The 17,070-nt window shown below is 36.9% G+C and overlaps 1 protein-coding gene across 4 annotated transcripts in view; it reads left to right on the top strand.

Moving 5' to 3' along the window:
- EVC2 (EvC ciliary complex subunit 2) overlaps positions 1-17,070 on the top strand; it is a 75,676-nt gene that overhangs the window by 50,737 nt on the left and 7,869 nt on the right. For 2 of the 4 annotated variants that reach the window (XM_064653255.1, XM_064653252.1), the window contains 6 exons: positions 392-856; positions 3,811-4,011; positions 5,517-5,639; positions 11,230-11,457; positions 13,636-13,844; positions 15,275-15,362. In XM_064653255.1, coding sequence (XP_064509325.1) covers positions 392-856; positions 3,811-4,011; positions 5,517-5,639; positions 11,230-11,457; positions 13,636-13,844; positions 15,275-15,362 — 1,314 coding nt within the window. The remainder of the gene's footprint in view (positions 1-391; positions 857-3,810; positions 4,012-5,516; positions 5,640-11,229; positions 11,458-13,635; positions 13,845-15,274; positions 15,363-17,070) is intronic. The other 2 variants (XM_064653254.1, XM_064653253.1) reach the window with 2 other exon arrangements.

Genomic DNA, 17,070 nt, shown 5'->3' with positions numbered 1-17,070 from the left:
GTTTTTTTCCTTCCTTGCTATTTGATCCAGATTGACTTCTGGAATGCTGCCATATCACTGAAGTTCATCTAGCTGAGATTCTATCAAGCCACATGATCATGCATTTGTATAGTTGTTAGCCCTTCTATCTAGCAACAGTCCATATTATCACAGGCCTCTGTTGGCCTTGGTATCTAACAATGATCTGAAGTATCACACAATGATCTGCTAGATGCACACAAAGCTATCATGTTGAGGGCTGTCATGTTTTCACTCTGGACAGTGAAAAGGAGTTTCGAGAACAAGGAAAAGCAAAAGGGTGAAATTTTGTGTCGCTATGAAATTCATAGTTAAATTAGAATTTGAGATGTACCTTCTGTTTTCTTGTTTCCCCCTTTGGCAAATCAATCAGCAGAAAGAGCATCAGAAGGAGCAGCTGTCATTTGGAGACCCCTTCAAAACTACTAATGACATCACTCACTACCTGAGACACTGGAAAGATCTTCTGAGTGGTCACACCATTGAATTTGAAGAACTTATTGAAAAGCTTGACAATGAGGCCAGTGAAGAACTGAAAGAGCTTCTATTTAGCCTAACAGAAAAAGCCATTGAAGAGTTTAAACGTGTTCAGTGTGGAGTGTTTGTGCAAGAATTGGTCAAACTCAATGTGCCAAAGTTGTTCCTGCTAGAAACTGTGGAGGAGCATAAAAAAGAGATGGCTGTTAAACATGAACAGCTTGAAAGGGAAGAACATGACAAGAGCATGGCTGCTGAAGAGCTGCTTCAGTTCACCAGGCAAAAGCTAAGCCAAGAACTGGAAACAGGCATTTCGGAACAAAAAAAATTAAGGAGCTGGGAACAATCAGTATTCATGCAAGTATCTCTCTACACTCTTTTCTTAGTTACTATTGCAAATAGAAAAGAACTGGGAGTTTTCACACCTGTTGAGTTATAATTCCTAATCATCAGTTCTCTGTCGGGCACTTTGGAATTGATTTTTTTTTTTTTCCAGGCACTCAGCCCTTGCAGCCCCAGTGGGTGAGCACTGTAGTGGAAATCCCAGGAAACAACTGTTTCGAAACTAAAAATGTAGAGTGAAAGTTTTATACTTCTGTTCATTCCTTGTGAGGTTTCAGTTGCACATCTTTCGTTATTATTCTCAGTCTGTTCTCAGAGGTCCCATACTTTGGAAATGCCAATTAGTACGTCAGACCTAATTAGCCCCATGTTCAATTTCAATATATTCCTTCTAGCCACAAGTCAGGCCTTACTCATTGGCCTCATTTTAAGCTTTGCCATACTATTTCCACATATTCCCTAAGTGCACAGTCCAGCAGCCTACCTCCCCAGCCCATGGGCTCCATGCATCGCTCCGGGCTGCTCTGGCCTGCTGACTGGGTGTCCCTGGCACCAAGCCCTGAGCCAGAGAGGCATCATGGCACGGGCAGTGTTGCAGAGTGGTTTTCTGGCCCCAGGAAATGTTATGAGCTATTGCTGCCTGCTACAATGTGACCCTGGGGAGGTGGGAAGGCCTTGCCACCGTTGGAAGACCTTGCGCAGGGAGAGACAGTGGCTGTGGCTGAGAGGGGTCATGCCTCTCAGACTGGGCAGTGAGGTGCCTGAGAGACTGGTGCTGCTTGTCAACATTTATTCTTAGCTTTCAAGTACATTTATGACTAGTTGTTATATTGCCTGCGTATTTACAGTACTACATTTCCTGTACAGTGTCTGTTTAATAACAGACATTGATAGAGATACAGGAACATGAAAAAATAAAATTGCAGCTTTAGGGGAAGCAAATGGAACAGGAAAACGTATAATAGGCTGTGTGCCCCTAAAGAAAACATACCAGGCATAAGATTGAGCAGGGAGGGGGAAAAAAAAAGGAAAAAAGAGGAACTAGTAAAGGTTTCTCCTTCATAACTCTTGTTTAAAACAAAATAGATTTTTCTGGCCAATTTTGTCCAGACACCATCTTTGTAAGTTTTCCTGCCACACAATGAGAATCATATCACAAGTGTGTAAGAAGAAACTTTACCAATTACATTTGCTTTGTTAAAGAAAAAAAATCCCTTTTTGTCTTGTTTTGGTACTAATTCCAAGGGCTTTGTATTTCTTTCTGCATTTTAAATACTTTCCTATAAGTCATTTATATGTATTTTCTATCTTGTCTTAATATCTCTTGTCCATATTGCTGAGAGCAGGCCTGCAGGAGTAGGGAAGTAGATTGTATAACCCAGAAAGACTTTCCTATTTCTAACATAGAATTCCATGGTAATTGTGTTCCAACCTGCAGTGGACCTGTTGTATTTTTTAGCTTCTATCTTTATTTGAAGCAACAGTAAGCTGTTTGGGTTTTTTCAGTAAAATACTAGAAAATATATACAAAAATTGCATCAACAACTGTCCTATCAAAAGCTCCTTAAATCTGTCACTGTCTTTGTTCAGTCCGTTGTCTGTCAGTTATGGGTTTTTGATGACAGATGCCAGCACTCATGTTTATGTTCTCATCTGCTATCTAGTTTTCACAAAGAATTGTTTTGATGATAGCTTTTCATTTTTGTTGCTTATGAAAGAGACAATGAGTTAGTCCAAAATATTTATGAAGATCGTTAATGCTTCAAGTCCTTTTTAAATATAGACATGAAAAAATGTATTTGCTGTATTTTATTTTATATCTCTGTCTATGTATCTGTGTATATGGATTTATAGCATAGATTTTCTTCCATGAGTCTAAGACAGCATGAGAAATTATTAAGTACACTGTAGATGGTTGTTTGGAGTAATCTTGTCTTAAAGTAAGTAATTTTTTGAACGGAAAAGCTTCATGCAGTAAGGATTTAACTGTACTCTGCTAAATCAATAGACAGAAATAAGGATTTCTAAACTCAAATATTTTAGTGAAATGATGAGGTAGTACAAGTCTGTGATATATTGAATAAAAGCATCAGTACTAATGAAACATACAGTATATTTTTCATTGAAAACTACTTCTTAAAAAACATGCTGTTCATGCTTTAAATGCAAACAATTTTATTTTTTTTTAATAGAGAAAGTTTCCAAACAAAAAAAATGCTATTTTTTATGAAATATTCTTAAGGAAATATTTTCTCACAAGGTAAGATGAATGTAGTCTAAGGTTAGTCACAACTAAGCATGCCTTATTTTTAAGTCAACTTCAGCTTGACCTGATGATGAGTTCCCCAGAGTTCCATGTTGAGAAACCTTCCTTCTACAAAATGGAAACTTTGAGTCAATCAAGTTGCTGCTAAAATATCTTCTGTGTTGTTCAGACTGCAAAGAGCCTTTTTACAAATAACAGCTGGAACCCTTGTGACTTGGTGATGGGAGGGATGACATATGTGTTTATGATAAAGAGAGACTTTTTTATTTTATTTTTTTTCCCTACTCTGTAGCTGTGACTGCTAAGTGCTGGGAAACAGCACAGGGAGACTTTATGGGAAGTTTTTGTCTTTATTTCAGCCAAAGTTCAGGGATTGTATTGTCTGAAGAGGTGGAAGGATTCTGTGCAAAAGAAATGTGCTAAAAATACTAATTTATTGTTTAAATATTCAGAAACTGTTTTCCCTTGAAAATGAAGTTTTACAGTCAAGGAAGTTCTGTATGCAGAATTTAAAGTATCCCCAAGGATAGTTTGAACATGCTGAGCAGCTCAGTGCTATGCGTGGAATCACTAACTGATATGTGAAATAGACAAAAAAAGGATAGTCTCTGCCATGGAAAGTATTTGTGTGTGTGTCTCTTACATTTTTTGCAATATTGCCTGTATCACTGAACAACAGATGGCTCTTTTTTTTTTTTAACAGGCAGCTTCTAAGTTTACCCCTCTCGCTATCGGAGGAGGAATTGCTTAGAATGAGGCAAGAGTTGCACTGCTGCTTCTCTCAGGTGGACAGCAGCTTGGCTTGGCCCAAGATAAGAGCAAGAACCTTGCTTCAGACTTTTGAGATGGAGCAGAGGGACACAGAAATGCTGAAAGTCGATCAGAATTTAGCAATGACCAGTAAACAGGTGGGAATGATGTGGAATCGTTGTGGGGATGTGCAAGGGGTTCATGGGTGTACCTGTGGGTTGTCGGCATTGGCTGTAGATGTGGGTCCATAACTTCATAGATGTGACAGCAGTGCGCAATTTCCCTGTCTGCATGGATCAGTGGAACTCAATGAGAACTGTTTAGGCAGGAGTTTTTGTCACATACATCTGTGTATTTCTGTTACTTTTGTGTCCTTCAGCTTTCTCAAGAAGAAGGCATAGTTATAAAGAGGCAGTTGGGTGGCCAGAAGGGACAGTGTCTCTGAGGAGAGTGCACTGAAATGCCAAAGATTTGAGTGCTGCTAAGCCTGACTGCATATTAGAGACAAGCTGGGTTCTTGACAGCCCAGACTGATATTTCAGTGGCATCCTCTACAAGTTACTAAATTTGGCACTAAATCAAGGAAAGATTTTAGGAGTTTCTGAAAGGCAATGTTCTACATTGTCTTGCCTGTTTAGGAAGGTAATGTTCCTGAATTAGCTGGTCTTTCTTGGCAAGAATTTAGGCATGATTTCTGTTTCTTCTTTCCAAAAGAGTTGAGCGTATACAAAGGGTTTGGTTTTTTCCACATCTAGATGTGTAAAAGATGAGGCATGCTCACTCAAAGTTAGAGAAACATTTCCAACAAGGAGTCTGTCTGCCTATCAAATCTAGCACTTTTTAAAAGAATTCTATTTGGGATGTTTAGTTCCTTTAGTAAAATGTAAAAGCTGTGGAATCATAAATGATTTTCAGTTCTTATAAAGTAGGGGTAAAGAAAATGTTTCCTGTATGAATTGTATCAGATACTATCTTAAAAAGGAGGACTTGCCCTTGCTTTCTTTTGATTCAGTTATGTTTTCTAAATATGTAAACTACTTTGTGTTAATTATACTAGGAATTAGCCTAGTTCAAAACCTTAATGATTTCTGAAGTGCTAAAGAAGGGAAATGACTTTGCAAAGCCTTATAGTTGAACAGATGTTATCATTTCCCCAAGAGTACCTAAACTTAGTTGGTATTCTTGTAAAGAAGCATAAAGGTCAAGAATAATTTGATTACATGGAACAGTGCCTCTTAATATTATCACGGTTCATTTGTGATTCATAGACTGTGTGTTGAAAACAATGTAGTTCTTAAATTAATATTCTTTGTTCATTTTTAACTGTGCTGGGAAGACAACATATCTGTCAAAATCTTCTCTTATTATCACTGCTAAAGCTTTTTTAAAATCAAATTCATATGCTACCAGTTTTCATGGAAAGGATGAATATATAATTCTACTTGAAAGAAATTTTTAAAAAATTCCCAACGTTGTCTGAATGTCTAAAAGGAGTCTTCTGAATGAATAGGCAGCACCTTCATTTCAGAAATACTTTGAAAGTCATCTTTGTCAAGTATTTCATTAATTGGTGGATGTGCCAATAATAGCAAGTCATAATCTTAATGTTAGCATCCTCATATATCTCTTACAAATAAAGCATTTTGTGCTTATCTTCTTACAGCAGCATTCTAAAATGGGAAAAACAGGATCCAGGAATAGAAATAAGTTAGATATTCTGAAGAAATCTTTACAGGCCAAAATTTTAATTTATGAAGACTTGGTGAAAGATGAAAATTTGAATAAGGTAAGTACAAACCTTTTCTGGACTGAAGTCAAAACATAGATCTTTAGTAATTAAAGAATGAAAGTTTTCTATCAGTGTGAATAAAAACTAGATAAAAAAAGGCATGAGTTCTAGTGGCATGATGCATCTCCCTACTTTTGCCTGCATTTATCAAGATGTTGTATTTCAAGTTTAATAGTTTTTGCTTTGTTTTAATTTTTGCATCTTAGTCACAGAACTGATGCCATGTCTCACCCTGTTTTCTCACAATGGTTCTGGGGCTTGGTGTATGCAGGATTGCAAGACTCCCCTGGATCCCATGGTTTTCTTAGTCAGGTTTTCAAAACAGGGGCAGTACTTCACTGCATACTTTAGCTGCACAACACTGAGTTCTTGGACATCTGCTAATGCTGCTGAAAAACCAGAAATGGATTCTTAGATCCAAAAACCTTTTGGATAGGGGCTGAATTTATTTGTACAGAGCTAATTGGAAGGAAGTCTTGAATCTAGTGGGTACCTTATAAAGACTCACAGCCCCAGTCTGAAATTAATCCTTAAAAAATGAGTGGGGCTGATGCTAAAATGGGATTTTTGGAGGCTTTTTCCTTCTCTGACAGCAGATGTTCCGTGGGGGTTTATTTGTGTTATTTAACCTTTCTCTCCTTCTCTTTCCCACGTCTAAAATGTGGGTAATACTAGTTTTGTATATTGCAGTGATAACTGTGTTAGACATAGGTGGTGCACAGCTGTGAGAACTGTGCAGAACAAGAGATGTCATTAGTAGTTAAAGTTGGTATATAAAAAATAGCTTCACAAGTGATTGCAATATCGATTTGACTAACAATTTGAACAAAAATCTGTTTATATACATCTTTCCTATGCTTTTCATACTTATATCCTGAGAAATGAAAAATACCAGGTCAACATGTTAATTCAGAAATAATTTCACTTTTATTTGAGAGCAACACATTGTTAGTACTGGTTGCAAAGGATAAAAGCAAATATTTAGCTAGTCCAGCACCCAGTCTTTCAAAGTGAAAGCAGGTGTTTTGGCAAGATTGCAACAAGGGGGCAAGTGTGTTCTAGCATTCTTTGATAGTTTAATAACTGTGGTCCAAGAATGTCCTAATTCTTTAGTGGAGGCATTTAAACTTTTTTTTACTTCAATACCTAATACCCTGATCTCCAAAATTTAGGGGTTTTTAGGTACTGTTACTTGAAAGTGCAACAGATAATGGGCTAAACTCTTATGTTAAAAAAAGTACTAAATACTTCTTTGGTGTGAATATTACGTTGCATTTTTATTGGAATCTTGTTTTAAAATTGGAAAGTTAGCTTCTCTAAGCCTTATTGTTTCAGTTTTATATGCACCATCTGGCACATGTATTATTGTTCTAATTGTGTGACTGCATGTTAGTTATGAAAAGCCAAATCCTCTGTGCTTTTACCAATAAGGAAGCTAAACTATCATTAAAGAAAACCATTAGTTCACCCATTATCATTAGAACACAGAAGTATTGCAGTAAACCTTAGGTTGATCACAGAAGTAGAGTTTCTTTCTTTTGTCTGTTGCAATCTGTTACCTTATTCCTCATTTATCTTACACTTCTACATTTTACTTTAATATGAAGACTTTTATTATCTCACTCAAAACTGCCCACCTGAAGTTGCATGGCCAGTTCAAGGCAGGGAAGAAGGATGATGGACCAACACAGCTCTGCTGTGTTTCTTCACCGTCACTGCTGCAGACTTCACACAGTGTAATGGATTCTGTCTCTCTGCAGGATGGCTGTTAAATGGTTCCCAGCTAATGCTTATGAAAACAGCAGCAGAATGTGTCTTGTAATATGGTAAAATAGGCATGACAGAGAAGAACAATCTAGACAGGAGACAGTGAGCTGGGAGGCCATGGCAAGAAGTTTGAAGCCCAATCTTGGATTATCATTGACCTCGCTGTGAAAATCTTCAAAAGCAGACTGCCTACTTCTTCTGTATTTCATAGATTTGAGCTGTCTTGTGGTTGAGGAAGTAGCTGTTCCTTTCTGAAACAGCAGTTACCTATCTCAGAAGAAACACAGGGGCCAAAATGCTGACATTCTTTAGCCTATTTTCACTGCTGGGCTGAAAAAAAAAACCCAGTTGATAATACTTGTGTGAGAAATGTCTTTGGGGTTGCAGGTAATCAAGTAGATATTCAGATTTTTTTTTTATTTGTAATATTTGGGACTGAGGCAACACTAGTTAGTAATTAGGCTGAGCTAAATAAGGAATTTAGAGGTCAGTGCTTTCAAGCAGTGGACTAATCATAGTGCGTTTACAGCATTGCCAATTTGGAATCAGGAGGAAATATTCAGACCTACAGGAGAGGATTTGTCATAACTGAGGTAGTTTGACACTCTAATAATATATCAAATAGTAAAGAGTCAAACAGTATTTTACAGTCTTGTGTTCAGTATAATACAAAGTTCAAATCTGGCCAGTGACTATTAGTTTCTAATTTAGTTTGTAATCAATATTTGATCCGGTTTCTACTGAAATCACCTTCTATGTCACACTGAATTCAGGTCTACTTGCAAGCTTTGGATTTCACAAATATGTTTCTGTTTTCAGAGCTGTGATTTCAGAGCTGACAAGAGGCAGAAAGAAACTTCTGTGAGTGAGGAGTAAATAGTACTACCAGTTGAGTAATGCAGCATTTTGTTTGTTTAAGAGCAGTTAATTTATTATATAATGTTGAATAGATGCTGAATGATAATGCTGAACATCATTCCTATAGAATCATAGAATAATTTGAGTTGGAAGGGACTTTCAAAGGCTATCTAGTCCAACCCCCCTGCAATTACCAGAGACATCTTCCACTAGACCAGCTTGCTCAGAGCCCTGTCCAGCCTGACCTTGAACGTTTCCAGGGATGGGGCATCTCCTACCTCCCTGGACAACATCTGCCAGTGTTTCGTCACCTTCATTGTAAAATATTTCTTTCTTTCGTTGTAAAATATTTAATATTAATTTAATTAATATTAATTTACTATACATATTAATACATACATAAACTCTTGTAGAATGTTTCTAACTATTGTAAAATATTTCTTCCTTATCTTTAGTCTAAGTCTACCCTCTTTCGATGTAAAACAATTACTATTGCAACAGATCCCACTAAAAATTTTATACCCATCTTTCTCCCTGAAGTACTGAAAGGTTGTGGTAAGGTGTCCTCAGAGCCTTCTCTTCTCTAGGCTGAACAACCTCAGCTCTCTCAGCCTGTCTTCACAGGAGAGGTGTTCCATCCCTTGTATTTTGGACATACTTGATGTAAGGCTTCATACTTAGTAATATGCAAATACTATCTATTTTTGCAGTTTGGACCATAAATCTTAGGATTCATGGAATATACTGAACATACCATATACACTGTCTGTTATTTGATAAAAGTGTAAGTGTTTCTGTCATCAGTGGCATCGCTTCTGCCTTTGAATTCAACTGCAATTAAAATATACATTCTTGTGTCTCCTTCTAAGTGAACTTGAGTTGTCAAACTGCATTTCCATCATTATTCATTTTAATGAGTTCAAACTTACACTAAAGGTGATAACTCATTTACTCATTCATGTATTCGTTATTCATTCATCTATCTCCAGATTTCATACATGTATAAATCATTTAAAATCCTTGTGTCTGAAACTGAGCCTCCTGTGAAGAAAGAAGCAAACTGTAAATTCAGTTGTGTGCACACACCTGTCAAAACATTACTGTCATTTTTTTACTCTATATTTTTGAAGGTTTTATAGCGCATCCAGTTTCTAAACCACAAAGGCAGCCTTCAGATATTACTTAATAATTTTGTGGCATATAAAACAAGTCATACCTCAAGCATTTGTTTTCTCTTTTCTTGAGATACTGTAAAATTATGTATATGCTGGCAGGCAGTACCTTAGACATGTAAAAAAAGGTTGATTCCTCAGTGTATGCATGTTGTCATGACTCAGTCATGCTAGTAGTGTTGTAATAATTTCTGTTAGTTAAGAAGTTGTTCTAATGTATTGAATAGGGAACATAACATATACTCTAAAGCATTAGTCCTTTTGAAAATGGACCTACTTATTCCTAATCAGGTAAGCCTGTTTGATTATTTTCTTCCCATTTCTTGTATAGATGCTATTGTAATGCAAATCATAATATAAATTATTAGTCTCTTGCAGCAAAAATTTTAGTTGTTTTCATCCATCATTTTCCAGCTTTTAAATAATCATCTGTAGGATGATTGCTTACTCTTGATTTGTAATTGACCTAATTCAAATTAGTAGGAAATATTTCCTGAAGGTACCTTCTATCTCTTCCATTCAAGGATGTTCCGGATGATGCAGTCTAGACGTTGGAGAAAATCACATGAGCAGGAGAATATCACAAGCATATTTGGTTCCAAATCACATCTTAAATTTACCTCTGTTTGCTGGATAATAGAATTTGTATGATACACAGTCACTCTTAGCAGGTCTCTTATCAATAAAATTTCCAGAGAAAATTCATGAGCATCATGTTACGTATTTATCAACTTTGGTATCTAAAAACTTGATGGAATTATCCTTAAAGTCTCCTTTAAAGCTAATCATCTAGTAACTACAGTGGTAGGGGATCAAGGGTCGGACTTGATGATCTCGGAGGTCCTTTCCAACCTGGCTAATTCTATGATTCTGTAAATAGAGTCAATAATATATAATTGTGATTAACATGAATAGGAAGCTAATAAGGTTTTTAATGTCTCTAGTACCTATCATTTCTATTTGTGCAAGGATATTCTGAGGGGCAAAATCAGGTCTTGTGCCAATGGGAAGTCATACAGTGTCTAAAGACTACTACTGTTGACCTTTCTGTGTTATAGTTCACACCTGCAGGGCAGTGTGGAGAGTTCATTGATCACACTGCATTTGATTGTGTGCTTGCATGTGCTGGGCTTGAATAGTTTCTGTGGATGTCCCATTAGATGTGTGGCAGCAACATAGGTACTGACTTAAATCACTTTAATTTAATCCTGTTTGTTGTTGAATCAATCCTGTTTTAATCTGTTTTGAAATACATTACCAGTACTCTTTTGATTTATGGTTTATCTTTGTTTTATATAAGGGCATTTTTGGTTATTTGCTCAAAGAGTAGTAAGTCAGATATCATTGGTCAGTGTTAACTGACACTTGCCAATTTGGAACTAAATAGAGTCTTTCTAGAAGTTCATATTTTTTTCTAAACAGAAGGATTTTATCCTCCTGTTTAATCAATGGCATAGGTAAGCATAGGTTTATTTGTATTTTTAGTTTTGCCTTTTATTATAATAAAAATTATATAGACCCACTCTTTTGGGTTAGTATTTAATATTAAAATTTTGACTATCCAAAAACAAAGCCTGATCTCTTTACAGTATTTGACCTTACTGTATTTTTTTTTATTGATCACAATAATAGCTTGGAATTGAATGTGAAAAGCACTTCTTCAAACATTATAACATTGATTTCTTTGCTGCTTTAATCCTGTTTGTTAATTACAGAATAGTAAAATCATAAGTGTGCATGTAAGGTTTTCTGTTAATCTTTCTATCTTTTGTGTTTTGATATTTTTTTAGATTAAGAATGAGTTGCAGCTTGAAAAAGAGCGTCACCTGCGCAATCTGGAAAATAAACTTGGAGAGTATATTGCTTCTTTAGCCTTTCAAAAGACTGTTAAAAAATCCAAAATGCTGGAGCTTTATACTACTATCATAAATGTGCAAGCTATGCTCTTTGAACAACTGAGCACATCAAAAACCCTGTCAAAATTGGAATGTATTCAGATTTTAGAAGCACATAATCCTGTAAGTAATGAAGTAATGTAGTTGTTAAAAGAAAAAAGATCCCATTAGGAAAAAACAACTATTACAGTATCTTATTTTGATTTTGATTTAACTGCTGGTTTGCAGCTTTTAGTGGCCCAGCCTTTAATTTCTGTGATGATGTGCACTTTCATGTGTTTAGTAAAAGACATAAAGAGGAGGAAAGTCTTAGAGCCAGGGAAGATTGTGGATTATTATTATTTATTTTTACTGTAATTGCGTGCAGTCAGGAGGAGTAGTATTTTGATGACTAATTAATGTTTTATTTATTGCAAGGAAGACAGTTGAGAAGTGATGGTGAGTCGTGACTGGTATAGTAGATTGTTGTGACTGCATTACAAAATTGTTCATGTTAAAGTGCTATCCATACATAAAACCTATAACCACATTATATGCTTCAATCTTCAAGTTTTTAGAGATTATATATACAGCCTTCTACCTGTCTATCTCCATCCAAGCACACTCATGCAGTTTAAATAGTGGAAACTTTGGAAGGACTTCTTCCCTTTGCCATATTTATTACATGCCTGATATGTGCCAATTTTTTAATCCTTTTTTAATACTTCAGTGCTCTGTATTCATAAGGACTTTTTTTTCTACATCTGCTATTTGAAACCATCCAAGTGAGGCTTGGGAGAGCATTGGAGTAGAACAAACAAAATGGGTTTTGAGAAGAAAAACCTCTTTGCTAGAGGGCATCATTAGACAGCTATTGCTGTGAAAATTCCTGGTTAAATTTTAATGTGGTCATCTCCACGGAGTATCCCATAGAGTGGCAGTCAGAATGCTTATATGCCTCCAGTTTTGCTTAAATTTGTATTAAATCTGTAGGAAGCACTGAAAGTTGTACATAGATGGAGTATTTTTGCCTTTTATGCAGTAAGTGTGAGGGGACTGTTCAGAGATGTTGCTTTTAGCTTCTCTGTCCTTGAACAGGGGAAGAAAAAGGATTGAAGGAGGGGCAGAAGAGAGACCTAGAGTAGCTAATGCTGGATTCTTTATCAAATGGGCAAGAACTGAACTAAGCCCTAATTTTATTTTTTTTTCAGGGGTGTGGAGGGAATGATGGTTTTTTAGACAATTGTTTACAGTCCTTGTTAGGCTTGGTTTAGAGGGACTGTTTCCTGGTGATGAAACTTCTCTCTCTTGCTGTGTTATTGCCCAACTCCTTGGTCCCACTAACTGGCAAATTTAATCACCTGTTGCTTTAAAACAAATATATCAGATTACGCAGGATTCCTGAATGATGATGACATCAGTGATAGTTTTTGCCAATCAGTGCAACAAACATACCTGGCTATATGTGAATTGGCTTCATCCCCTTACAGAAAACTCAGGGTTGGTGTTAGGAGAGTGGGTTTAAGCACCAGTGTCAAATCCTGGGAGCAGACACTTACTTAGAGTTGGGATGCTCCAATGAATCTGTAGTGTGAATACAACTGATGAGGCAGAGGAATAGATTCAGCAATTTTCTCTAAGGTACAGGTTAGGAAGTGGGGCACTGAGATAGTAAGTGACGTAAAGCTTGAGGTGAGACAACAGTGTCATTGGAAAACAGGGATATGAATCCTTCCTTTGTATGTCTAGTTTGACTCTTTGACCAGAGAGAGATCCTTAGCAGGAGGGATCCAGTCCAGTCTATTTTAACCCTTTCATTTTCAGAGCACTGTATTTTAATCCTCACCTTAGCACACTAAATGTGAATTACTGTCTTTTAACTTCAAATCTCTTTGATATTAGCTGTTAATTCGGTATAACTAAAACTAGTCAGTCCGAATTTTTCAAGCTGTTTCAGTGGTTTTGTGCAGTTTATAAATTCTAATGGTGCCATTCCCTAGTTTGGATCTCAGCCATGATGGTACTATACTTTCTAGATGTCCTCTATAGCAGAAGGTTTCAGAGAGCATTGACTTTTAACACCATGAAAAATGAGTCATATTTTTCATCATTGTTCTGATATTCATAATGTGCCAGTCATGTTTACTGAAGCTCTTCAGTGAATTGGAAAGTGTAATGACTGCAACTGGCTGGGTAGAATGAGAAATGAATAAAGTAATATCAGAAAGTCTGATACCATCATCTTTTTTCTTCACTTCAAATGAAATTTGTTCTTTCAAGTTAAATTATAACTTTTTATCATCATGCCTTTTCAACCTCTAGGAGATTGAAGAACTCGACAGGAAGCTGGAGTATGAGATGTTACATAAGGACTCAGCACAACAGCATCTAATCAGTAGGCAGAGGTGGATTCTGGATGGTTTGGGACTTTCAAGTGAAGCTGTGGAAACAAATGCGGAAAGACACGTGACAGTTTTGCTAAGGCAGGCCATGAATAAGTGTAGGCAATTTATAAATCTGTACCAGCAAAGGTAAGTTCTTTGGTCTCAGGTTTTACTGTGTTGCTGCAGTCCTTATAGACCATAAGATATTATAAAGAAACAGCAGGCTAAATGTTCTGCTATGCTGGGGAGAGCCTGTATATCTATGTTTGAACACTGCTGCCTTGTGCTGTGGCTCAGAGCATAACTGAGGAGTCTTGGGAATATTGAAATAAGAAACATGAATTAATAATAACTTAGTAACATATAGATTGTGCTGTGTTGCATGGCAATCACCATTTTTTACAGGCATAGTGGAAAAATAATGATACTCCTTAGCAGCAAGGAGGTAAAGAATTTTAATCCAGTTGCTTTGTCTCCCAAGGAGATAGATAGGGACTTCTGAGAAACCTGATCTGCTGGGGTCAGAGGGGGTAGCTGAGACAATTTAAATTGAATTTCCGTCTCCACTGTCACACTGTAGACTGAATTCCTTGTCACACAATTATTTTTGATGGGATATATAAACTCCTCTTCAGCAGCATGCTCAATTTCACTTTTCCCTGGCCAGTTTTTAAGTAAAGATATCCGTGACAAATAAAATGCTTCTTGGGAGATATATAGAAATATCTGTCTTGTCAGGAAGGTTGCCTAACAAGAATGGATGATAATGTGCAAAACTGCAGCCTATTGTATTACATTCATTAGGGTTACAGGAGGTAGAAATGACATTTCCATGTGTATTGTACAGTATTAAAAGCCTACCACGTTTCAAGCTTCACGTAAGATCCTCAAAGGGCTCCTTACATTAGAAAAGAGTGTTTTCCATGAAACAATTGTTATAGTAAAAATGACTATGATAGTACTAAGTCTGTTTTAACTCTGAAAAGGCTGAAGCTCTGCTCAGTGTACATTAAGAACTTTCCTGTTGCAGAAGTAAAGAGTCACTAGCAGAGCAGATAGATCTCTGCAGTAGTACCCACAAGCCAGTAACCTATCAGTGAAACCTTCAAAGAAACTGCAATTAGTTTTTACCTGAAAACTTATGGGAAGTTACTTTTGTACATGTACAGGTTTGTATATGGTGGCATCATGATTTGGTCTAGAAACAAAAAAATCAGTAGTGAGGAAGTTAACTGTTTAATATTATATTTCAGCAACAAAAAGTTCCACAACTTGCCATAAAGTGTGGTGATGAAACTTAAAGAGGAGGATAGGGGCAGGTTGAATAACATCACTTTGGAGCAATTCCAGATTTGAATTGTGTGCCAGAGCATAGCCTTAGATTCTGCTCTGATGTTTGCTTGGTGGTTCAGGGAAGAAGAGGGTAGAGGTTGGCATATTTTATGAGTTATGCTGCTCACACAGCTTGGCTGACAGAGAGATACGCTTCCCGAATGGATGGCTTTCAGATATTGTTTCCTATAATACAGTCATTGCGCCTGGGAAGATTTCAATGTTAATTCTGTCTTTCACTTCAGCTTGAGAGATGAGCAATGGAATTGTGTGGTGCTTGAAAATCTCCTGGAAAATATAGAATTGGATGCATTTTTGGCAATTTATAGTCAGGTAAGCGTGAAATTGAACAAAGCTTCAAAGTTTAAATTACAGCTGTATCTGGAAATCAGCTTTTCTTCTTTGTTGGGAACTATTACAGGTGTATTTGGAGTTACTATCTACTAGTAGTTGTTGCCAGTTTGCAGCCTGTATTGTCAGTCACTTCAGTTAATTCTGACCTACTTTCAGCCTTTTGAATTTTACTGATTTGTACTTCCATTTGTTCATTTAGAAATCCTTTCAGAGGGTTGTCCTGTTGCATTTCATTCTGCAGAGAACTGAAGTGCCTGATTTTCTGGTTGACAGACAGATTTACTGTCTGATTTTCATGTAATTATACCAGGGTTTTGTTTAGGTTTTAATGAGTGTTAGGAGTGATTTGCATTGATTATGTTTCAAAATTAAATGATAAAAGGACTGCTAGTTAAATTTTTTAGTATCATTACTTGTACTTGTTTTCAAAAAGAGCATCTCATCTCATCTTCAGGTAATTTACTGTCTGTTGGCTGCTTGTCAGTCCTACAAAAGGCCTTAACAATGAATCACTTGATTGACCCCAATCAGGCCTTGGTTGAGATATGTTTTCATCAGAAAAGAGACTCAGTGGTACAGCTTTTTGTATCCAAGTATCTTGCCTCCCAGGGACGAATGTAGTCACAGTCCCCTGTATCAAAAATTGGGAGCTTCAGAGAGCAGCATGTCAAGGAAGGACCACCTTACTCTAAGGATCTCTCAGCTTTTCCTGTATCTTTGTTTCTGCTCAGTTTTCTGAATTCTTTATTCTCTCTTGAGATCAATGTCCATTTGAGGTCGGGTAGTCTCATGAAGAATTGGAGTGAGACTACTGTATATTATATCTGTGTTAGGAGATTTACCTGGAAGGTAGCACGTTTTCAGATCCTTACTCTGATTTGGGTAGAGGATTTGCATCAAGATGATCTAAAACTCCCAGGAGCATGATAATAATTTCACTCTCTACCTCTTGTGGGTACTCTTGGACTCAACTCAGAGCAGAGTCCTTCTGTGAGCCTTGCTGGAAGAGGCTTAACTCTGCATACCTGTCAGTCTGATGGCTAAGGTGCTGTGCTGGAAAGGAAGATCTTACTTTCTGCTAATTAATTAAATCAGACAGAGTGAAAATTCATACCCCATCTTAACACTTTTCCATCCAAAACCTCTTTTAGTGGATCTAGTAGAGTGTAACATTTAAAGGTGTTTGCTGAGGAGGTCATGACCAGTATTGCCCCCCTCCCAGTTTTAAATCCAAGCCATGTGTACCCTAAGAGTGTATTGTTGGTTTTTTACTATTATTTTCCTCTTTGATTTCCTGCTGAGCCTCCTGTTGCAACTGTTTTTTTCAAATCAGTTTGCTACCCTGTTGGCCTTGACACTTGGTATATTGTAAGCAGATGTGGCTGTCAGGAGCTGCTGAATTCTGTCCCAGCCTTCAGTTCCTTCTCACTGTTTTCTGCCATGGCCTGCTGCACATAGAGATGTTTTATTGGGACTTCACAGAAATAGCATCCTGCTGACACTGCTAAAAATTTCTGCTGCAGGCTTTTGTGGGGTTGTTATGATGTAAATATTCACATTATAGTGAGTTTTAATCTGATTATTTCATTATAACATTTAACTTTGTATGTATTCATTCAGTTGTGGAATCGTGGTGTGGGCAGTGACAGTTTTTCAGAGATGCTATTAAATGAGGCTTTATTTGCCC

Source organism: Pseudopipra pipra, chromosome 4 (assembly GCF_036250125.1).
Source record: "Pseudopipra pipra isolate bDixPip1 chromosome 4, bDixPip1.hap1, whole genome shotgun sequence".
Lineage (NCBI taxonomy): Eukaryota > Metazoa > Chordata > Aves > Passeriformes > Pipridae > Pseudopipra > Pseudopipra pipra.
This window is presented reverse-complemented; position numbering and strand designations above follow the sequence as displayed.